General features: G+C 32.4%; 1 protein-coding gene across 2 annotated transcripts in view; it reads left to right on the forward strand.

Moving 5' to 3' along the window:
- LOC115890863 (tyrosine-protein kinase Src64B-like) overlaps positions 1-21952 on the forward strand; it is a 220530-nt gene that overhangs the window by 165610 nt on the left and 32968 nt on the right. For both annotated transcript variants that reach the window (XM_030911215.1, XM_030911214.1), the window contains one exon: positions 15799-15965. In XM_030911215.1, coding sequence (XP_030767075.1) covers positions 15799-15965 — 167 coding nt within the window. The remainder of the gene's footprint in view (positions 1-15798; positions 15966-21952) is intronic.

Consider the following 21952-nt stretch of genomic DNA (forward strand, 5'->3'; position numbering starts at 1 on the left):
AACTTTCTGATTCCTGGTTAATCCCGGTTAAACCGGGACGGTTGGGAACCGTACCTAGAACTGCCGTAAATGAGCAGTTTGTGTCAATATATTTTATACTCTTGCCATGGAATAACAGGACGACAGATTTTGCAGACGTTCACCCGTCCATCCACTCGCAACGTTTGGACGTTAGCGTCGCTTATTCTTTCTTGGTTAATTTTACGGACACAGTTACCAGAACTCGAGGGATGTCTCACTTGGGTAAGAAATGTACATGTACCTTATGCCAAAATATGATTTTACTACCAAGCAACGGCCAATGACTGCGAAGAAGACTGCCAGCGACTGGCACGAAAATATACAAACAGAAATTTAATGTGTTTTAATTTGTTTTCGACAAAGCGTTGATATGCATGTCCCATTTCAGAGAATTGTCTACAACAAGCCCTAAGAATTTTACACATTTTACGACGTCAATGGTGGTGTTGTTAAGTACAAAAGGCTGCAGCGAGTTCTTATACGACAAAGCTTTAGTTTTAGAAATGTTGAGACTCAGGAGGTTCGAATCGCACCAAGATTTAATGGTGATTAAGTCATTTGATATAATCCTATGAAGTGTCGTGACGTCCTTGTTGCTCCAAGTGAAGCTAGTGTCGTCCGCAAAAAGACATATTTCACCACTGATGTTCATGTTAGCAATGTCGTTAATAAAAAGTAGAAACAAAATAGGGCCTAGCTAAGCGACGTCAGTGGTGGTGTTAAGAAACAAAACTGAGCCTTACTCCACATTCTGAGGTACTCCACATTCTATTGGCTTGCTAGAAGACAACGTGGTATCCACCCTCACAAGTTGACTTCTGTTGCTCAGATACGACTTAAACCATTCGAGAGATGTTCCCTGAACCCATAGTGCTGCAGTTTATTAATTAGGATCTTATGATTTACACAGTCGAACGCCTTAGAAAAATCACAGAAAATTGTTGCTGTAGAATGATGGTTATTTAGGTTGGAGTAAACTTTATTAAGGAGGGAAAACATAGCGTCATTTGTGGACTTGTTGCTTAGAAGTCCAAATTGATGTTCAGTAAGTATTTTGTACTTAAACAGAAAAGATACCAGCCTTCTTTTAACCAACCTTTCTATGATCTTAGATAGCGTTGGAAGGAGTGCAATTGGCCGATAGTTAGAAGCTTGTTCTTTGTCTCCTGCTTTATGCAGAGGAATGATTATTGCCATCTTAAGACATTTTGGAAAAATATCATTTTGGAATGACATGTTTATTAAAGTAGTTAGGTGATTCTAAACATTCAGATAAAACATAGATTCGAAAACATTTTAAAGGTAACCCGTCTGTCCCAGATGAGGATTTATTTTTGATGGTATTAATTGTACTGCGAAGCTCTTCTAAAACTACAGGCGAAAAAAGAAACTGTGTAAGTTTACATTATCATTAGAGAGATATGAAAGTGGATCATGAGAAGGACATATGGTATTAGTTAAATTTATCGCTACATTTACAAAGTAATCGTTAAGGTTTTCAGGTGAGGTAGAGATATTGTTAGACGAAGAAGCTTTGTTTCTCAAATCATTCACCATAGACCATGTTTCTTTAGCAACATTACCAGAATTGGCGATTCTCCTATTATAATAAAGGTCCTTAGCTCTTATAGTCTTATATAAATTTTTCTGTATAGTTTTACGTAATTGTGGAAGAAGACACTGTTTGAGAATTTTTTTAAGTGAGATAATAAACGCATGTTTTTAGAAGATATGCAGACCTTTAGTGATCCAAGGTTTATTATGCTTATTTTTGATAGGCCTAAGAAAAAAGGATTTGAACGCTAGACTGGTTAAAAACATTTCGATTTTTTAAAAATATTCCTATATAATCTGTTTCCGTATTCCAGTCAACAAAAATTAATAAGTACGTCATACTAAGTAATTCATAGCAAAATAAAACAGTAAATCACCACAATACACCAAAACATTTGTACTTATACACTGGACACGCGTTTTGCTAACCATGTTAGCATCATCAGCAGATGATTAAGACTTCGTTTATTAGAACAGTGTAAAAATAAGTGTTTTGGTGTATTATGGTGATTTAGTGTTTTATTTTGCTGTTGTAACACCAAGTTCCAACCCCCAACTGTAATAAGTAAGTTATCATTCAATAGTAAAATTGTTTTACTATTTGTTGGCAACTTTTTAGCGGTCTCTGTATACTATTTATTCTGAGGGGAGTTAATAACACTCAGTAAAGTTATTATGATTAAATAAAATGTTTTTATTCTGTTTAGTTTATGCCTATTATTAAGTCTTAATATCTCATTTGTTGTATTAATTGTAGTTTTATTACGGTATTTATAAGTATAGAACCTTAAAATAAAACTAAATGGCTATTTAATTGCAAATTAACATTTAGATATCTACTCTTTAAACTTTTGACATTCAAAGGTATCGTTGGCAGACAAGCTTCATTTACTAGTTATAGTCGTTAAGAGGGTAATTTTGTGTTTCTTAACTGTGTCAGTCTGGCGTCCCTCGACAGCAATAGATGTACTTTCATAGGCGATATTCGTATGTCTATATTTTTATAACTATTTGCGATGATAATCAAGGACGCGTCTATGTGTATAACAGATGCGAAAGAAAGCGACTGCATCGGAAACCGCTCGGCAAACCCGACACGCCTATTGAGTGGTGTAAATACACCAGTCGTTTAGTCCGGAAACCTATGCTGTGTCGTATTCGCTTGCTGGAATGACATAGTGCGTGGTTATATGTTTCTTTTTAAAAACGCGTGTAGGATTTTTGTTGAACTTTTGAACTGTTATTTCTAAGTTTTGGTAATTTGTATATCAAAATTGGTAATTTGTATTTAAAATGGGATGCAAATGTGTTTATTTATAAGGAAAAAAAATATTTATAGTATAAAAAATTAATTTATTTAACAAAATTTAATTAAAAATGTGACAAAATAGTTACCTTTCTATTGGTTCTATCGGGCTTTTTTCGACTATATAAATCTTTATTTGTAAACTTTAATACATCAAATATTTTCAATCTAATAAATCATTTAATGATGTAGATAAGAGGAAATTTCTCACATGGGTGGTCAAATTTTATAGTTTTCATTATATCAAACAGCCTCTGAGAAATGTTTTCAACTCAAAATGCCTTTAATTATGTTTGACTACATCATTAAAAAGGGTCTTCAAATACATCAATGTGATATTTGTCTAAAATTTGCAAAAGAATCCGAATCTCTGGATAACTCAAAATTATTTACCCATTTAACTTTGATCATGAAAGTGGAAAAATTTGTTCATTTTATTTACAGGCTGGAAAAATTATTTATATTAAATTTTGATGAGTTTTGCACTGAAGAAAACATTCAGAGGCTGTTTGATATAATGAAAACTATAGAATTTGACCACCCATGTGAGAAATTTCCTCTTATTTACATCATTAAATTATTTATTAGATTGAAAATTTCACACCTCTACTTTTCAACCAATAACATGCTTTAATGTTGACTAGTTACCATGGCAACTGAAAAAATTTCGGAAATTTTTCGAGGCGCCACGAAACTTTAGTGGAAATTTTTTGACAGTTGAAAAGGTAAACATAAGATCTACAATCATAATGTGAATGAACTACAATGTCTATATATTGAAATATTACCCATTTGAGTTTTAGCATTTGATGTAACTAATTAAAAATATAATAATATTTGTTAATATTATTAACAAATTGAAATTATTTTAAAATGTCATGTTGGATTAATATTTTTTTTTTCAAATTTAGGTGTGAAATTTTCTTACCGAATACCACGCAAGCTTAAATTATTCCTGGAAATTTTCTTTCGGGCACGAATATTTTAGGAAAATTATCCTTCGTCTTCGACTCGGGATAATTTTCAAAATATTCGTAACCTCAAAAAAATTTCCGAAAATAATTTAAGCTCTTGTGATATTATAAGTGAAAATATTTTATGCATTAAAGTTTACAAAAAATAAAGATTTATATAGTCGAAAAAAGTCCGATAGAACCAATAGAAATGTAACTATTTTGTCACATCTTTAATTAAATTTTGTTAAATAAATTAATTTTTTATACTATAAATATCTTTTTTTTTCCTAATCTCCTACGAGCTGATATAATATGACGAGCAATCTATTAAATTACTGTGAGATTATACAGAAAAGTCCACAGACTTCGAGACATAGGAAAATCAAGTCCATTTAGCGTGTGTCCAAATTTTGACAAGTTTTCAAAAATGACAGTTTTGTTTAGACTGACGTTTAATTTCACCTGACTTCTCGGTGAATGATTTCTTTTTATGGGGGTACATAAAATCTAAAATTTACGGCCATGAAGAAATTCAAAACTTGGAGCAGTTAAGGCAGAAAATATTTAATGCCTTTGACACTGTCACCCCTGATATGTTATCCAATGTGAGGAGGGGATTTTATGATCGTTTGGGTTATTGTTTAATGCAAGAGGGAGGCACTTTTGAACAATTTTTGTAATTTTTTAAATTTCATTATCCTGTTTTTTTACCGTTTACCCATTACCTACCTTGACGAACATGGGAAAACGAAGGTCCTTTTCAGGACCACAAATATTTTGATTGAGAAAATTGGTAACTTTTTTTTGGATTAAAAAACAAAAGTTGTTAATATAATACCAATTTAAAAGTGTTTTAGTAGTTTTAATACACACTATGATATAAAATTTATTATTATTATAATGTACATTATTAATACTATTGTTCATTCGAAATGGCATTAAGGCCCAATTGCAACAATGATTTAAATTTTTCTTAAAGATAAGTAGAGCTTAGAATGAGCTGTATTTATATTTACTTTAATATTAACCTTAAATGAGGGAATTTGACTGATACAATTTTTGAATTTGAATTGTTTTTAATGATACTAACAATTTTAGTTCAATTTTTAATAAAATTTATTTAATATTAATAAAAATCCAAGAGATTTGAAATTTCTTTTAGCGATTTATAACAATCTCAAATGAATTACAGGTGCCCTTATTTTCTATGAAAATCACACAGCTTTTTTCATAGTCGCTGCAGTTGCTATAGCTATAAAAAAAATTTTAAGGTGTGAAAATTGCGACACACACTAAATGGACTTGATTTTTCGTATGTCTCGAAGTCTGTGGACCTTTTTGTATGCCTCGATAACATATAGGTGCAGATTATTTTCACCCAAACAAATAACCCAAACTATACATTGATGCAGATTGTCTATGAACTCTTTCTGAAGGTCACAGAAACATGAACGCGTAATTCGGTGTTCTTTCGCATCTGTTATAGGTAATTTGTGGCAGTGCTATGACGTGACGTCGTATTAAATAAGAGATATTTTTCATTGGCCTTTTTTTTGTTTAAATTTGAGCGAGACTTAGATATACAGGATGTTTCAAAAAACATGTGCCATCTCGTCGGGAGATTCCTCACGTAAAAATAAGATTTATTTTTCATACCAACATAGGTACGATTCTACTTTTTTTCGTAGTTACAGGGTGTTAAGTCTTAATAATCTTTCGATTTATTATAATTTTCTTCCTAGTACTTTTAGTGGTTCGAATGAAATTTTGATGGTAAAAGTTAATATAAGTGCTACATATTTTAATGCTAAAAAATTGTCGATAAATTCATCAGGAACGAACGAAATTCACCAGTAAAAATAACGACTGTTCTGAAGAAATTAAAACTAGAATAGGACAGGCGAGAACAACATTTGTGAAAATGAAAAGAGCGCTCTGTGGCAGCGATCTCAGCTTGGATTTAAAAATCAGAATGGTGCGATGCTTAGACTAAAACTTCTAGACGGAGCAAGTCATTCATAAATCTACTACAACCATGTTCCACTTAGCCTGCTTAGAATGGAATCACGGAGGTTAAAATATCAATGAAAAGCCTTGAGTGGGGATAAGAACTTGGGACAGCAAATTTGGCGCGGCGATACTGGCCGGACTAATCCAATGGCGTACTAGTTTTCGCAATTTCCGAAATATGAATTTAATTAAATTAATATAAAATTAAAATCGATCTTTAAAAAATTGTGTTAGCTAGTATAAATCTCAAAATGTTATTTTTATTTTGATTTACATTTATACAAGACGCCTTAAATTTAATAGCATAGCATTTTAAAATGTCTTTATTTTATTAATTACCGATTTAACATAACATTTTTTTTTTCAAATTACTACCATATTAGTTATAATTTTCAAGCTATGTATAAAACTCCGATTTATATATCAATTTAATTTTTATGTATATTTACTAACAGGTGCATTTTTTATTTAATGCTTTATAAAATATTTGTTCATTATTTTATAATCCTAAAACTTTGAAACCAAATTAAAAATAAATTTAAATATCTTTTATGCATGATTTAAATCATGTTCAGTGAATCTTGATTAGCACATACCTTGTGTTTTTCACAAGTGGTTCGCTCCTATAACTTTTTGATTTTTTCCAAATAAAAAAATGAAATTTTGTATGTTACTAAATGACATAAATCGGGATTGATTGTTTTCAATTACTTGTTTCACCGGAAATGATTTAAACTTTTGAATTTTAAATGGTGCTCTAGGAAATTTTTTTCACTTTATTTGATAAAAAATTACATCATGACCATAGCATTCTAGAGTGAAATTTAAAAAATACCAATAAAAAACAACTACAATATAAACAAGCAGGTTTAACTTTGACAATTAATGACAATCGACAGTAATTTTACAATAAGTTTTTACAAATTAGTTGAAGGGTTGTTTTTTACCCTAACTTTAAAACACCCTGTGCAATAATTTCAAGAGCAAATTTTCCTAAAACATTATTTTTTAGTGAGAACCCCCATCCTGAATATCATCAGTCATGTTAACACACGCCTTGGTTAATTTTTAAGAGCAAAATGAACTGGCCACAAACATTTTGCAATGTTTTCGATTATTATCGTTACTTTTTAATGTTATTCTTCATTCATCTACCCGAAGCCCCATCTCGGGATATTAAAATATAACATCACATGCAAATTGTTGGTGGCAATTTCATTTCGCTCTTAAAATTGAACCAAGGCATGTGTTGACATGAGTTAAAAACAAAATGCTCAGGAGACATGGTTCTGATCGAAAAATACTGTTTTACGAAAAGTCACTTACTAAATTATTGCACAGGATGTTTTAAAGTTAGCGTAAAAAACAGCCGTACAATTAACCCTGTATAATAAACCAAATACTGAAGTTTATAAAAAAGTGAATTTATTAATTAAAGTTGATATATAAAGTTTGCCAAGAAAATCATTAAAATAGGGCTAAAAGTAAAAGAAATATCACATTAAATTTGACGAAAAAATTATCCGTTGGGTTTTTATTACATCTGAGTGTATATTAAAAATATATTTAAAAAATACATAAACAGACACATACATAAAATATAAAATATAGGAATTATTAATATATTCGACTATAAGATGGGTATTTACTTTGTAGGAGCGAAAAAAAACGGGAATCCATGACACTTATCATTAATAATTGTTTTTGATCAGAAATTTTGAAGGCAACACTGACGCCTTTTTTTGCGATCATACGATTTTTACGTGAGCGTTACATTAGGCAACATAACAAAGAACAAAATGTAGGTATTTCCAATTTACAGATGATTTACACAGAGCCTACCTAAAGTACCTTTTTTTTGTCTAGGTAAATATTTTTCTTTGTTGTGGTTTATGATTATGATGCAATCTTCCTATCAAATTTCTCATGTAAATAACCATCAAGTTTAAAATAATTTATATTTTATATAGTATATAATTACTAAGTTCCAATGTGGTTAAATAATAATTTCTTTAATTCATCAATCTTGATTTAAAATGAAATGTAACGCTACTGTTTCGAAAGAATCACGTATTTTATGGTAGGTCAGTACTTGCCTGTGAAATGACACATCAGGATTTTTCGAACTATTTTTCTTGCAAACTTGGCACATATCAACCATGATTATACAATATTTATAATTTTTATATCGAATGTCACTTTTTAAAATAATAAATTCACTACGTTTCAGTCAGAAAACACAAAAACACCTACAACGAAATAATCGCAAACACACGTGCCGCCAGTTTACTACGTCCAGATAAGAATTCCAATGTTGCCACGTTGACTGAACTATTTTCTGCTAATTAGATTAAATTATTTATTATTCTATTTTTATTTAAGAGAACTGTTGTTTTACTTGCTTTAATCACTTAGTAAATGCTTATTATATACCATATAATAATTTTTACACGTAGCATCAATAAATTATATTTTATTAAATAACTTAAAGATAAGTATGTATAATGAATATTCCCTGTTATAACGATAAACTGCATGATATGGCACATTTGTCCCGCAAGACCATTAGACCGTATCTCATGGAAGGAGCCAAACAATGGATCGGCTCGCGCTCTCTATTGTCTTACTCTAAGGTGCGATGCTATGTTTTGTCGGTGCTGTATTATGGTGTAGAGGCTTGGTCTCTGAAGAAACTTGACATAAGGAAACTAGAGGCATTCGAAATATAGTTGTACCGTAGAATACTTAGGGTAAAATGGACCGATAAAGTGACCAACATGGAAATCCTGAAAAGAATAAAAAAGGAAAAAGAAATTATCATAACGGTAAAAAAGCGTAAACTTCAGTACCTTGGAGACGTCATGAGAGGAGAAAAGTACCACCTACTCCAACTGATATTACAAGGAAAGAGAAGTGTAGGAAGAAGGCGCCACTCATGGATGAGAAACTTACGTATTTTAAAGTCCTATCCCAAATGGCCAAATCTTTGTAACTCAGCCCGATATTAACAATATTAGCATTTCTACGGCGGGTGTCGTTTTTCTACATAGGTCACCGATATATTTTATTCTGTAAACTTTGCCGATGCTCCTATTTCCGCAAAAAAAGCGGCCGATTAGATTATAGGGATTTTTTTTGGAAATATGATGTTGCTATGAAGATAATGACTATCTTAAGTCGAGAATGAAATTAGTAACATCTAATGTTCAAAGTGCAAAATACGTATTGCAGAACAAAATGTCGGTAAAAATTTGGAATGAACTAGAAGATAAATTGGGTAAGGCGGAAGTTAGCTTGATCAACATTCAGCTGTTTCAAAAAAGGTATAAAACAGCTTTGACTCCAGCTTATCTTTTGACATTGATTATCCTCGAGAATAAAAATATAACCTGACATCAGAAGAAACTAGTCCTGCACTAGAGTTTGCGAATGAAATGTATTCAAATACCGGATTTCCATTTCACAATTTCAAAATAAATCTCTGCCCTTTAGAAGTGTAATGGATTCACATGAAATAACTTCAAAAATCGGTCCAATATTTTAATAGATGAATAGATATTAGTGGTATGTGATATAAGTATATTAGATCTTTTACAATTATTTTTCGATCTATTAAAGTATTTAAATGTTACAACAGCAAGTGTAACTTACCTGTATTTATCTGATGAATAGATACTTATAGGGTATATTTGATATAGGAAAAGTTTTTATAATTTTTACAGTTATCTTTCAATTTATCATTAGTTTTTAAATAAGTTGATTTTTCCGATTTAAATCCATGATTAAAATAAAAAAAATCCGTTGATTTAAATTAAGTTGATTTAAATCATTGCACCCTGGCTACGAAGCAAAGCAGAATCGGACTTTTGTTACTTATGGAAAATAAATCTTATTTTTACGTGAGGAATCTCCCCACGAGAGATGGCACATGTTTTTTAAAACACCCTGTATAAATTTCAGCCAAAAATAAGGGTATAACGTCTTTTTTTATAGTCACCCCCTTGCGTACAGTAGCTTGTATTGTTCAGAGAACTGGGTAATAGGTTCGTCTATATTTCCCTACAGATAGACAATAATTAGGTACACTAAAACTAAAAAAGTTGGGCGCGAGATACCGTACAGGGTGTCCCATTTTAGTTGAAACCATACGGTATCTCCGTTATTAGTGAAGATAGAAGGGTGTGGTTTGCACAAACCTGTCTCACTTTTTTGTCAAACGGAAGATGCCTTAAACAAAATTTTCATAGCCCTCTTCGTTTCCGAGCTACAGGGTCTTATTGAAAGTTTTGCAATTTGGGACACCCCCTGTAAAAAGAGTTATTTCAAAAGTAAAATATATCAATCCCAAATTAATTTTAATATGTGTATGACTATTTTAGTAAATACCATTTTGATTTTTTGTTATTTATCACGGTCTACTAATAAGAAAATGATATATTTTAAATATTGCAGTAAATAGTAAAAATAAATATAGAGTGATATATATATTCTTGAGAAGCTCCTAGCAAGACAGATCATATGATTTATAAATATACAGGGTGTTCCGTTTGAAAAAACATAACTTTAGTTCATATTTTCAAAAATATTTTTTTGGTAGAAAAACAGACTACGCCGCTGTATTCCACGTAAAAAGTTCTACAATAAACAGTTTTTACCTTCTCGATACCTTTAACAATAACAGAGATACAGGGGGTGTCCCAAATTGCAAAATTTTCAAAAGGACCCTGTAGCTCAGAAACTAAGAGGGCTATGAAAATTTTGTTTACGGCATCTTCCGTTTGACAAAAAAGTGGCTCTGGTATGTGCAAACCGCACCCTTCTATCTTTACGATTAACGGAGATACCGTATGATTTCAACCAAAATGGGATACCCTGTACATAAGAAAAGACAGTTCGTCGTTGTTAAATCAAACAGGCATATGTGCAGAAATTGAGTTTTTAGGTTGTTGGTGCAAAAAATTTCATTTTTTCCCATCTATTTATATGTCGAACTGTCATGGCATATCGTGTATTTCATTAAAAATCGTTAATAAAAAAATCAATAAAAAACGGACGTTAAAAGAAAAATATCACATGCAAAAACCTTATAGCGCTCTGGTGAAAAATATGCATCTTGCAGATATGCAGTGTGATTTCACAGCAACGAGTTGTAGTTTGTAAAAATCGAGGACAAAATAAATGATTATATTAAGTCAGGCTAGGGCTCCTAATTGCAAACAAGTGGCGTAAGTTTCGTTCTTAAAAGATCTAGAGCCCTTCAAAAAGTCTTCTTCTTTTAAAGAATTAAAATAAACTCTTTACAGGCTGAGTTTTCTATGATATTCTCTATGGGTATCTCGCAAACCACTGGAGCTAGAAAGTCGGTCAAATGGGGAAATAATTGCAGTTTTGAGATCGTATCCTCAAAAATGTATGGTCCAAGGAGAGTTGAACCAATAATCCCCCACGCTTTTCTTCATTTGGAAAATTCATATACTTACAATTTTGCGTCTCGATAAAAAATAAATTTGTTTGGATGTGGCAATGACATCTCTGAGAGCGATTTAACTTGTTTTCATGGCTAATTAAGTGAAATTAGTCGAAAAACATAAGAATTGGCTATAACTCAGTAATTTTTGGAAAAAAAATATATAAACACGTGATAATAAATAAAATATATCTAAGCACTTTTCGGAAAAAGCTTAAAGAGGTTTACATGAGCCAACAGATTTGACGTCTCCCTAATCCAGATCACTTTTTTTATCAGTTTTGTTTTTTTATTGTCATAATATATGATTTTTTTTTGTTAAATTATTTTATTTTTTTATAAATATTTCTTTGTTTTTCTGGTTATTTTCTGTCTGATTTACTAATTGTTGTAGTGCAGGTGGTGCTAACTGTAATTGTATATTTATTTTTTTTTTCTTTGAACAGGTTAAGTAGAGTAGCCATGGGCTAGACTTTGCCTGAAGAAGGAGTATGTATTTTGTTACTTTTCCTTTAATAAAGCCATTTATTATTATTATTATTATTATTATTATTATATTATAGCTTATATCGCTGGAAAGCTTAAAAATGGCGCTTTTTATGAAATCATGGCCAACTATGGTTTCCATTGGCTATTTATAATAGCCGAAATTTGTTTTTTTGCAAATACACATCTAGTAAGCCATAGACTTTGTAGCATTTTATTTAAATTACACATAATTTATTTAAATATGTACAGAATTATTTTATTTAAATAAATCAAGTTTAAGTCCTTGCACCGAGATGGCATTCTAAGTACTGCTATTGTCTTTTATTTTTTTCTCCAAGTTTATTTCTGGCGAAATATTTGAGTCCGGTCGAAGTTTGTTGATCACTTTTTATCTGACGGTGTATATTCGCACTTCGTGCCTACCTTCCCTCGCCATATTGGTGGTAAAGGTTCAAACCGATAGAGCTATCGGCGGTTGTTGGCATTTTGCCAATTTGTTTGAGAAAACCCTCTGTGCAGAGGGTTTTAATTATGGTACGCATTTGGTTTAATGGTAGCATTTTCTGGTGCCATTTTGTTTTTTGTACCTGACATTTGGGCCACGTTTTGTCCCTACAATTCACACCGGGAATAACGGAGGAATCTCCTGATTCCACAGCAGTTTAGGATCATGTCTGTGTAGAGACGTTTTTATCACAATCCAGTTCCAGTAGCACTTCACCACAACCAGCTTGTGACCAGAACGGATAAAAAAAGGCCAGATCATTTCTTTTTATATAATTTAAATTCACTTGAATGCATTAAGCCCTTCAGGCATATTATATATTTGATTGCTTTAAAACCGTTTTTAATTTTTCAAGAAATTACTTCAAGAGATATTTTGAAATAAATGCCACTTCATCATTATCACTCTTATATCTTTATAAGAGGGTGCAATTCAATTTCAAAACTGACGTTATGTTTCCGGAGATAAGATCATCAACTTTATTTAAATACGTAGCTGCATGTTGTATAGGGTTGCCAACTCAAAATAAAAAATAGAGGACGAGAGCAGTGGCGTAGCTAGGTAACCAAGGGCCCTGGGGCAAACTAAAAGATGGGGCCCCACTGCTATGTAAACTGATTAGATTTTATCAAATAAAAATATGAAATATACAAATACTTTAAAAATGCTAAGCTACTTAAGCTCCTTTTTGTGCACTGCAAGGCAGGTAATAAAAATATTAAACAGTAGCAACATAAATTACAATTAATAATTGGTGTAGGTTTGGCTAATAAAACGAAATAGAGAAGATTCAAGGGTTTATTATATAAAGGTCGGGCTTACCAACTGACTAAATAACAATTATATTTACAATTTTTTCCTAGCTTTAGTTTTCGCAAAAGTATCAATGACTTCGTTTAAATCCAGGCTTGATGCGGTTTTGTTTTCAATTGCTATTAGCGATAAATGTCGGAGTCGAGTTTGGCCCATATTATTTCTTAAATTATTTTCTATTATTTTTAATTTGTTAAATGACCTTTCAGCTGCTACAGAAGTGACAGGAATTGTAAAGAATAATAACATTGCTGTAAATATTTCCGTTAGGTCGCATTCTAGCACTCCATATTTGCTCATTATTTCCTTACATAATTGGTGAACAGTCCATGCTTGAGTTAGTTGAGGTACAACTAGGTGGTAAATATTAGTAAATTGAAGTGAAAAACTATATATCTGAATATTTTCTTTGGAATTCGTCACACTTTTGTAATCAAGTTGCTTCATCAACATGTAATAAAAATGTTGGTGTTAGAAAATCGAATATATGACAGACTGCACTCATACCAATAAAACGTGTATCTAATTGAGATATTACTGTGTCTAGTACATTATTCAAAATCTCAATTTTAAATATTTTTTAGCAGCTAATTCATCAAAATGTTTTTTTAACTTTTCTTTGCCTTTTTTTTATCGATACCATATTTACTTGTAGTTTTACTGGCTTTGCACTTGAATAATTCGAAATCATTTCTATAAATTTGCAACTTTGCTTTGATCTCTGGCTAAAACTTCACTCGCCTCGCCTAAATTAATGTTTCATTTTTGTAAAGTTTTGGATACATAATTGATGTCGTTTAATACACTGCACATAAAACGCACATATCACTATCCGCCAAATTGACAACACTGCCAACTTACAGAAAGAATTTAGGGGAATTCCCTAGGCATAATTTTTGAATTTCTCTCAACTGAGTTGTCATGATTAAAGTGGGGTTGCAACCTGTCATATTTATTTTGAAAATGGGAGAATTTTCGAAAAGTTCAGTTCGATCGAGATTTCTGATAAGGATTCGAGGGCCCCCCTGAATTTGAGGACCTCGGGGCACTGCCCCGCCTAGCCCCTAGGTAGCTACGCCACTGGACGAGAGGGTAAAAAAGAGGCACAGGCGAAACATGTTTTGAAGCTTTGCCCAAATGTCTAGAATTTACCAAAAAGTTGTATACGGTATGCGATTGATGGTCTTTCTTACTTTTTTTAACAATACTTAAAACAAAACTTTTTTTTAAACATAAGCTAACAGCCTTAACAGTAAGGTGACATAAAATAGTTAAACATGTTTGTCTGTTCCACAAATATTTCTTATACACCAAATACTTCTTCATTTTCTTTTCTGTAGAAACGAGAGGTAGTAGCGAAAGAGACAAATTAACAATTTTTTCAAGCACTGTGGCGATAGACAAATATTTTACGTGAGAGAAAAGAGGACAGTGAGATCAAAAAGAGGACTGTCCTCTGGAATAGAGGACGGTTGGCAACCCTAATGTTGTATTTCCTTTTTAAAACCTTATTTACCTTTCCCAACTGCAATGATGTTTGACACTTACCGACTTACCAAAAAAAAATGTATGAAAGTGATCTCAATATTGTGCTCAATAGCTAAATATACACGTTCTTAAGAAAGTAGATTTTCAGTGTATTCTGGTGGTAGAATTATTCTGAATAGAGTTATGGCAATAAATTAATTAATAAGAATTATTAAAATAAGGTTATATACTACCTATACCGGGTGCGTCTCAAAAATGGCTCACCCACATAACTTTTTATTTTTCCAGATAAAAAAACGACATTTTGTATGTTAGTATACGACATAAATTAGGATTGATTGACGTATTCAATTGTTTTCGGTTACTTCCTTTTTTCACCGGAAATGACTACAACTTTTGATTTTTAAATGGCACCGTCGGTTTTTTTACTTTATTCGATAGGAAATGACACTCTGAATATAATGTCATATCACATGTCAACTTTTGACATTTTCGCTTAAAAGAAAATTGTATTTTAAATTTCAATCTAGAGGGACATGGCTGTGTTAAAAACACTAATTTTTAATCATGGAGCCTTGGAAAAATAGATTTGATCGTCTAATGTGGACACTGGCCGGTTAAAATATGCAATGGAACGAGGGTGGCTCATGGTATGTAGCATATTTGGAAACAGCATTTTTTTACGAATAATTTGGTACCACACACTTGGTATTTTGAATTAAAATGTCGTTATGAATTGCATATTGCAATTTCAAATAAACCATATTCGAAAATGTCCAAAGTTGTCCTAGGATATGTAATTCTATTCACAGTGTCATTTTCTATCGAAATAAAGTAACAAAATGCCGAGGGTGCCATTTAAATATCAAAAGTTGTAGTCATTTCCGGTGAAAAAAGGAAATAACCGAAAACAATTGAATACGTCAATCAGTCCTATAAATTTAAGTTTAAGTTAAATACTAACATACCAAATCTCGATTATTTTTTCTGAAAAATAAAAAAGTTATAGGGGTGAGCCACTTTTGAGACGCAGCCGGTATAAAAAATATTAAAAAATAGGTACCTTCGAAAAAAAATCGAATTATCTTCAATTGAGGTATAGGAGAGGAGATATTTGCATAATTTCGCTATTTTCATTACACATACTGACAATTATAACAAGCTTAACGAATTCTTCCATTGTTTTCAGCACGCTATCCCACCCAAAACATAAATTCGTACCCGGAAATCAGGAAACCAACGCCTCTGGTGCCGACGCCAGTCGTCGTAAAGCCTCCCACCAAGCAATTGTCACAGACGCCCATCAAGCCCAGGATCGTGGTCGCCCTTTACAGTTACGATGCCAGGGATACGCAGGTATGTAAACATAAATATTTTGCTGGTACATAACGAAATTAAATCAAACACTTGATTTGTAATGTGTTGAAAGAGAAAAAAGTTAAAGTAAAGTATTAGTTGCATATAACGAAAAGTTAGTTACATATTCTAATTTATTACAGTGCAGAATGTTGGTGTAGAATTTACAAGTGTAATTTAAGGTAGTAAATGCTTATATTGATTCAGTCATTAAAGCCGCTGTTATACTTTATATTATACCGATTTGGTAATTTTAGAAGTGTGGTCTGGATTTTAACCAGGATGGCCACAAGAAAATTTTTGGTTGTACAGAACTTGACCATAAAAATGTGTAGCATTGGCCGCGTTCACAAACTATCGGGTCAACATGTTTTATTCAGCGGTCTCCATTTTTGGAAGCGACGATTTATTTTGCTTGTTTAATTAAACTCTTCTTTATTTGTTTAAACCGCCTTTATTACTTATTTTCTGTGTCTAAACTGTTATTTACTCTATGGTCGTGTTTCATGAGTGTTCACCAGAAAGATCCAGCGCTGAATAATCAAAGCGCAAACGGTTTGCTCTAGTGAACGCGGCTATTGTGTAGCTATCCATGACCAACCTAAACTATCCAATAAGACGTACGTTCGTCAAATTTTTTTATTCCCCACTCATTGTTATACGTCAATATATTCATTTTCCATTTCATTTCCTCCCATACCAGCAAGGATTGCAGTGACGTCAAAATTGATGCCGCGAAACTAACGATTTTATGGACAAATTAGACCGGTTTATTCTGTTTAAAAACTGTAAACTATTCAGGACCATTTAATCGGCCAAATTTGTCCATAGAAACTGCAGTCCTTGCTGACATGGGAAGAAGTGAAATTGAATAATATTCACGTATGCAAACGAGTGGAAGTTAGCATCTACAGTGACGTAATTAAGGAGTAAATTTGGCCACAATACGTACTATGTGTTATTTAAGGGATTATGTAATCGTGTCTATTTACCGTTTTTGGCTATTGTCTATTGATCTATGACTCATGACCCAGTTCTGTTCATACTCTGACATTTTACTGAACACCTGAACACTGATGACGGTAAATATTTGTCAGTTCAAAATTTAAAGTACACCTGCGGCCTCTTTTGATGTACTAACTTAGATAACTTAAAAGCAAAAAAATCATCAGCTTCTGTGAGCTGAATTACTGTTCTGCTGTTATTAGCCGACCATACCAATAGGTATGGTAGGCTATTAGGATCGGCAAAAAAAAAGTTTTTTAAGTTCACTCAAAATGAGTTACTTGGGTCATTCTTCTTCTTAAGGTGCCGTGCAGATTCCTGCGTAGGCGTTCATCTTTTTCTTCCTCATCAGATGGTTCTGTTAACTGCCGCGACTTGGAGTGCTTGGAAGTCCTGTATGACGAATATTTCTCAGCCAGGATAGCTTCCTTCGTCCTATCCCCCTTTTGCCCCCCTCTATTTTACCCTGGAGAATCAGACGCTGAAAGCGATAGCGTTCTCCACGTAGTATGTATCCCAAATAGGCTATTTTCCTCTTCTTGATGATTTCGAAGAGTTCATGTTGTTCCAGACCAGCTCTTCTGAGAATGTCTTCATTCCTAACACGGTCGACCCAGGGCACTCTTAGCATTCGTCGTAGGGTCCACATTTCGAAGGCTTCAATTCGGTTTATTGTTGCTACCTTCAGTGTCCATGCTTCCACACCATATAACAAAACGGACCAGACATAGCACTTCACTATTCTGTATCTAAGGCCGAAGTTCAAATTCCTATCTGTGAGAAATCTTCGCAGTCTCAGAAAAGTAGATCTTGCTTGTTCGATCCTGCATTTGATCTGATCCGGATCCCACGTTTCGTTAACCATGCATCCCAAATATTTAAATTGTGTGACCTGCTTGATGACCTCTCCATTTAAGTAAATTCTGGTGTTCGGAATATTGTTTCTGCTAACAGCCATAAATTTAGTTTTTGTAGTATTTATGTTTAAACCCAATCTTTGACTTTCACTGTTAACCTTATTTAGAAGGATTTGGAGATCATTTGCATTGTCTGCCAATATCACTGTGTCATCCGCATATCGGATATTATTAATTGGAATACCCTTTATTTTCAAACCAATGGGACTATCGGAGATTGACTCAGTGAATGCTCTTTCCACATATAAATTGAACAACATTGGGGATAGAATACACCCTTGCCTTACCCCCTTTTTTATTTCAAAATCGAATTTCAGCTTTTTGGTTCCAATACAAATTACTGATGAGCATTATATCTTTTCCATCAAGTCCCAAGTCTCTGAGGTATGATATAAGGAGGTTATGTTTAACGTTATCGAACGCTTTTTCATAGTCTATAAAGCACATGAAGACATCTTGATCTTGGCAATTCTGTACTAAAGTTTGAAGACTGAATATGGCTTCTCTAGGACCAAAGCCGTTCTTAAATCCAAATTGACTTTCTCCACTTACTTCCTCACATTTTTTGTAGAGTCTTGTATGCAGTACCCGTAAAAAGAGCTTAAGAAAGTGGCTCATTAGACTAATAAGACGATACTCTTTACACGAAGTTGCGTTACTTGACTTGGGCAGCGTGATAAACGTAGAGGGAATAAAGTTCTTTTTAAAGTAGGGAATAAAGTTCTTCACTGACTTTTGTAAATTCTCATCCATTAAAATACCAACCCCTCGCTGATGATTTTGATCAATACTGCCATTGCCGGAATAGTAAAAGACTTTGCCTTTCGATTTAATAATTCCAGTGCCAGGCCAATGGACTTCAGTGACTCCAAGGATATTTACCTCCATCCTGTTCATCTCCTGTATTTAATTGTCAAATTTTCCAGCTGCAAACAATGTTTTCACATTCCAAGTCGCAATTTTTGTTATCTTATCTAGTTGGAACCGGGGGATTCTTCGCACCTCTTGACCACTTAAGCTCTACCCGGGACTAGAGGCCATTTGTTTTTGAGCTTCCAACATAATAAGAAATACTAGGATGAATATCCTGAGGATATCTATGAAGATCTTTAATGCGGTGGTTTCCCGTTGCCTTCCGCATTTCCCTGCCGTTGACCACCTACTGGTTCTTTCGCCTTTGGGGATGATTTCTCATCCCGAGGACAAGGAAGTGCCCTCACTCTTGTTAGTTCTTCCACCCGAAGCTGTTGACTTACAAGAGGGAACTGCTTATACCGGCAGTCATTCGGTCGACAGAGCCTCGTTAGTTTTCTAGCAGGGTGCACCACGTGCAGGTGAGGTTGTCGGTTGGGTTAACATAGGTAGGTATATGTTATCACCCCTATCACTCCACTTGGGTCATAAATGACCTAAATACAAAATATTTTCATGGTGTCTGTCTGTCTGTCTGTCTGCCGTCTGTAACACGATAACTCAAAAACCGCTGAAGCTCAGGTGATTGTGGTGTAGCTGTGCAATCATTGAAGAAAATATGTAGCAAAGTACACAATTGTGTAGCTTGTGGCAACCCTGATTTAACGTATTAACGTATAAGACGATAATAAGAATAATAAATGACCGGTTGACAGACCGAGAGACAAAATCAAAAGCGGCATACAGTGTTGCCGGTTTTTTACGTTTGTAGGAAAATTTGTGTAGAAAAAGACTATTTTAAAAACTTTCATGTATACTACTGAAGTGAAGATAATATATCTAAGCTAAATATAATATTTGTAGTAAAATGAGTAACTAATTGTGAAAAATAAGGTTCCAACTCTAAATGTTGTTCGTAAATGTTGTGCGGTTTGAACTTTTGATGCACAATCCGGCAATACCGCATAGAAGAAATGTATTAACTCAACTTTTATCTCTTTAACACATGTGATTTTCTATAGTTTCCATTAAGCTGCCTATATCACTGTCTTACACGTTAAAATCCAGACCACACTTCTAAAATGACCAAATCGGTATAACGGTACTTTTTTAAATTGACGATTTTGAATTCTCTTTTGATGTAATTTTGAATCTAAATAAAATATGAGACTTCAAAAACCATATCGCGCGCGTTCATGGTTCATGGTAACGTAATAAGAACAAATAGGCAGGTATTCATGGATTACATTACCAGAAAAAAGCAAACAGTTTTTTTAGAGGGGTGATTTATTGAAACTTGAAAATCTTGTTGTGTTTAAAACAAATATTTAACAATAATATTTACTTTGAAAACATACATTTATAACCCAGTTTAGTGCTTTAAGTACATATATTGAACATTGTTCGAGCTCATGGCAACACATATAATACAGAACAATATTTTGACATCTCGAAATTCATATAGAGATTACATTGATTTTTCGATACTTGTATAGGGCTACCAGACATCCGGGTTATCCGGAAAAATCCCGGGTTTATGTCTTGTTGTCCCGGATCCTGGATAACCATTATACTATCCCGAAAAGCGCGAATCAAATTAAAAAATACACACGTAATATAGGGTAATATTATTCCATCACAATTTTCGATTTAGCTTCGTTCATTTTTATCTCATTATTTGCCTTCATTTATGATATTTTGGTAATTATATACATATAATTATCTTCGTTTATGTTGTTAGTGCTATTAAAACATGTTTTAAAAATGTATATATACCTCTACAGGGTTGTTCACCACATACGACACGGAGTATTGTAGCAAAAAGATTAGGTTTTTACAAATTGTAAGTTTTGGGTTCGTTGAAGGACTAGAGCTACAATTTAAAAATAATTTTGCAAGATACAGAGTTTTTTTTTTAAATAGAACACCCTGTATATTATTCTATTTTTAGCTTCTACGACTGAAATAAAGGTAAATTTGATTAAGGTTTATTATACTTAAACCTTACCGTTTTTGAAATATTTTTAATTTTGTGAAATTGCAGTAAAAAATGTAAGGCTTCATTTCTCCAAGGGTAATACTAAATCTTTACTAAATATTATTTATTGATCAGTTATTATGTTGCAATAATAAAAATTATACTACCTTATACAGAGTGTTCAAAAAATTATATTAAATAATTACTAGCTTTCAACGACAATAACTTGTTTAATTTAAATGGAACATCCCGTATATTTTACGGGAATCAGATGCACAATTTAATTGTCTATCAAATTGTATTATACCATTTTTTACCTTTTTCTTCAAGTTTTCGTAGAAAATGCATTTTCTAATTATTTAGACCTCATTATCACTATACCCATGGAATATTGACATTTTAGCACAATTTTAGATTTTTTTAAAGCAACATAATGTACAAAATATACAGGTGGTAAAAATAATAATATTTTAAGCCCATTTGTTTAAAAAAAGAAAATTATTTAAAGCTTTGTAAAAAGGTATACCAATTATTACTAATTATTAATATACTCCGCCTATTATTTCCGCCCAATAATTAGTTAATTACATACTTAATTGTTTTAATTAATAAATTATTCTAAATAAATGTGGATTTGTCTCAGAAATCAATACAATAATAAGTTATGAAAATGAACGTCTCTGTTGTTATAAATAAGTATTCGTCAAAAAATGAAATAAAATTTATAAGGTGTTACTTTTTACCACACTGTCTAGTACACATACAATATTAATTTTTTTAGTATTTGGAGCAATTATTGTTAATCAACGTAAACAGTCAATTAATGTAGTTTAAATACTGGGATCATATTAATTGGTACTATTTAACAAATATATAAACAGTTTTTCTTATTGTTTTAATGAAATAAGCGAATTATATCGACAATATTAGTATCTGGTACTCTTTGAAAATTTGTAACATTTTTAAAAAAAATCCAAAATGTCAATATTCCATGAGTATAGTGATAAATGAGGTCTAAATTATAAGAAAATGCTACTTTTACGAAAACTTGAAGAGATAGGTTATAAATGGTATAATACAATTTGATAGACAAATTGTACATCTGATTATCGTAAAATATACAGGGTGTTCCATTTAAATTAAACAAGTTATTACCGTGTAAAGCTAGTAATTAT

Source organism: Sitophilus oryzae, unplaced genomic scaffold, assembly GCF_002938485.1.
Source record: "Sitophilus oryzae breed Bouriz unplaced genomic scaffold, Soryzae_2.0 scaffold_935_pilon_pilon, whole genome shotgun sequence".
Lineage (NCBI taxonomy): Eukaryota > Metazoa > Arthropoda > Insecta > Coleoptera > Curculionidae > Sitophilus > Sitophilus oryzae.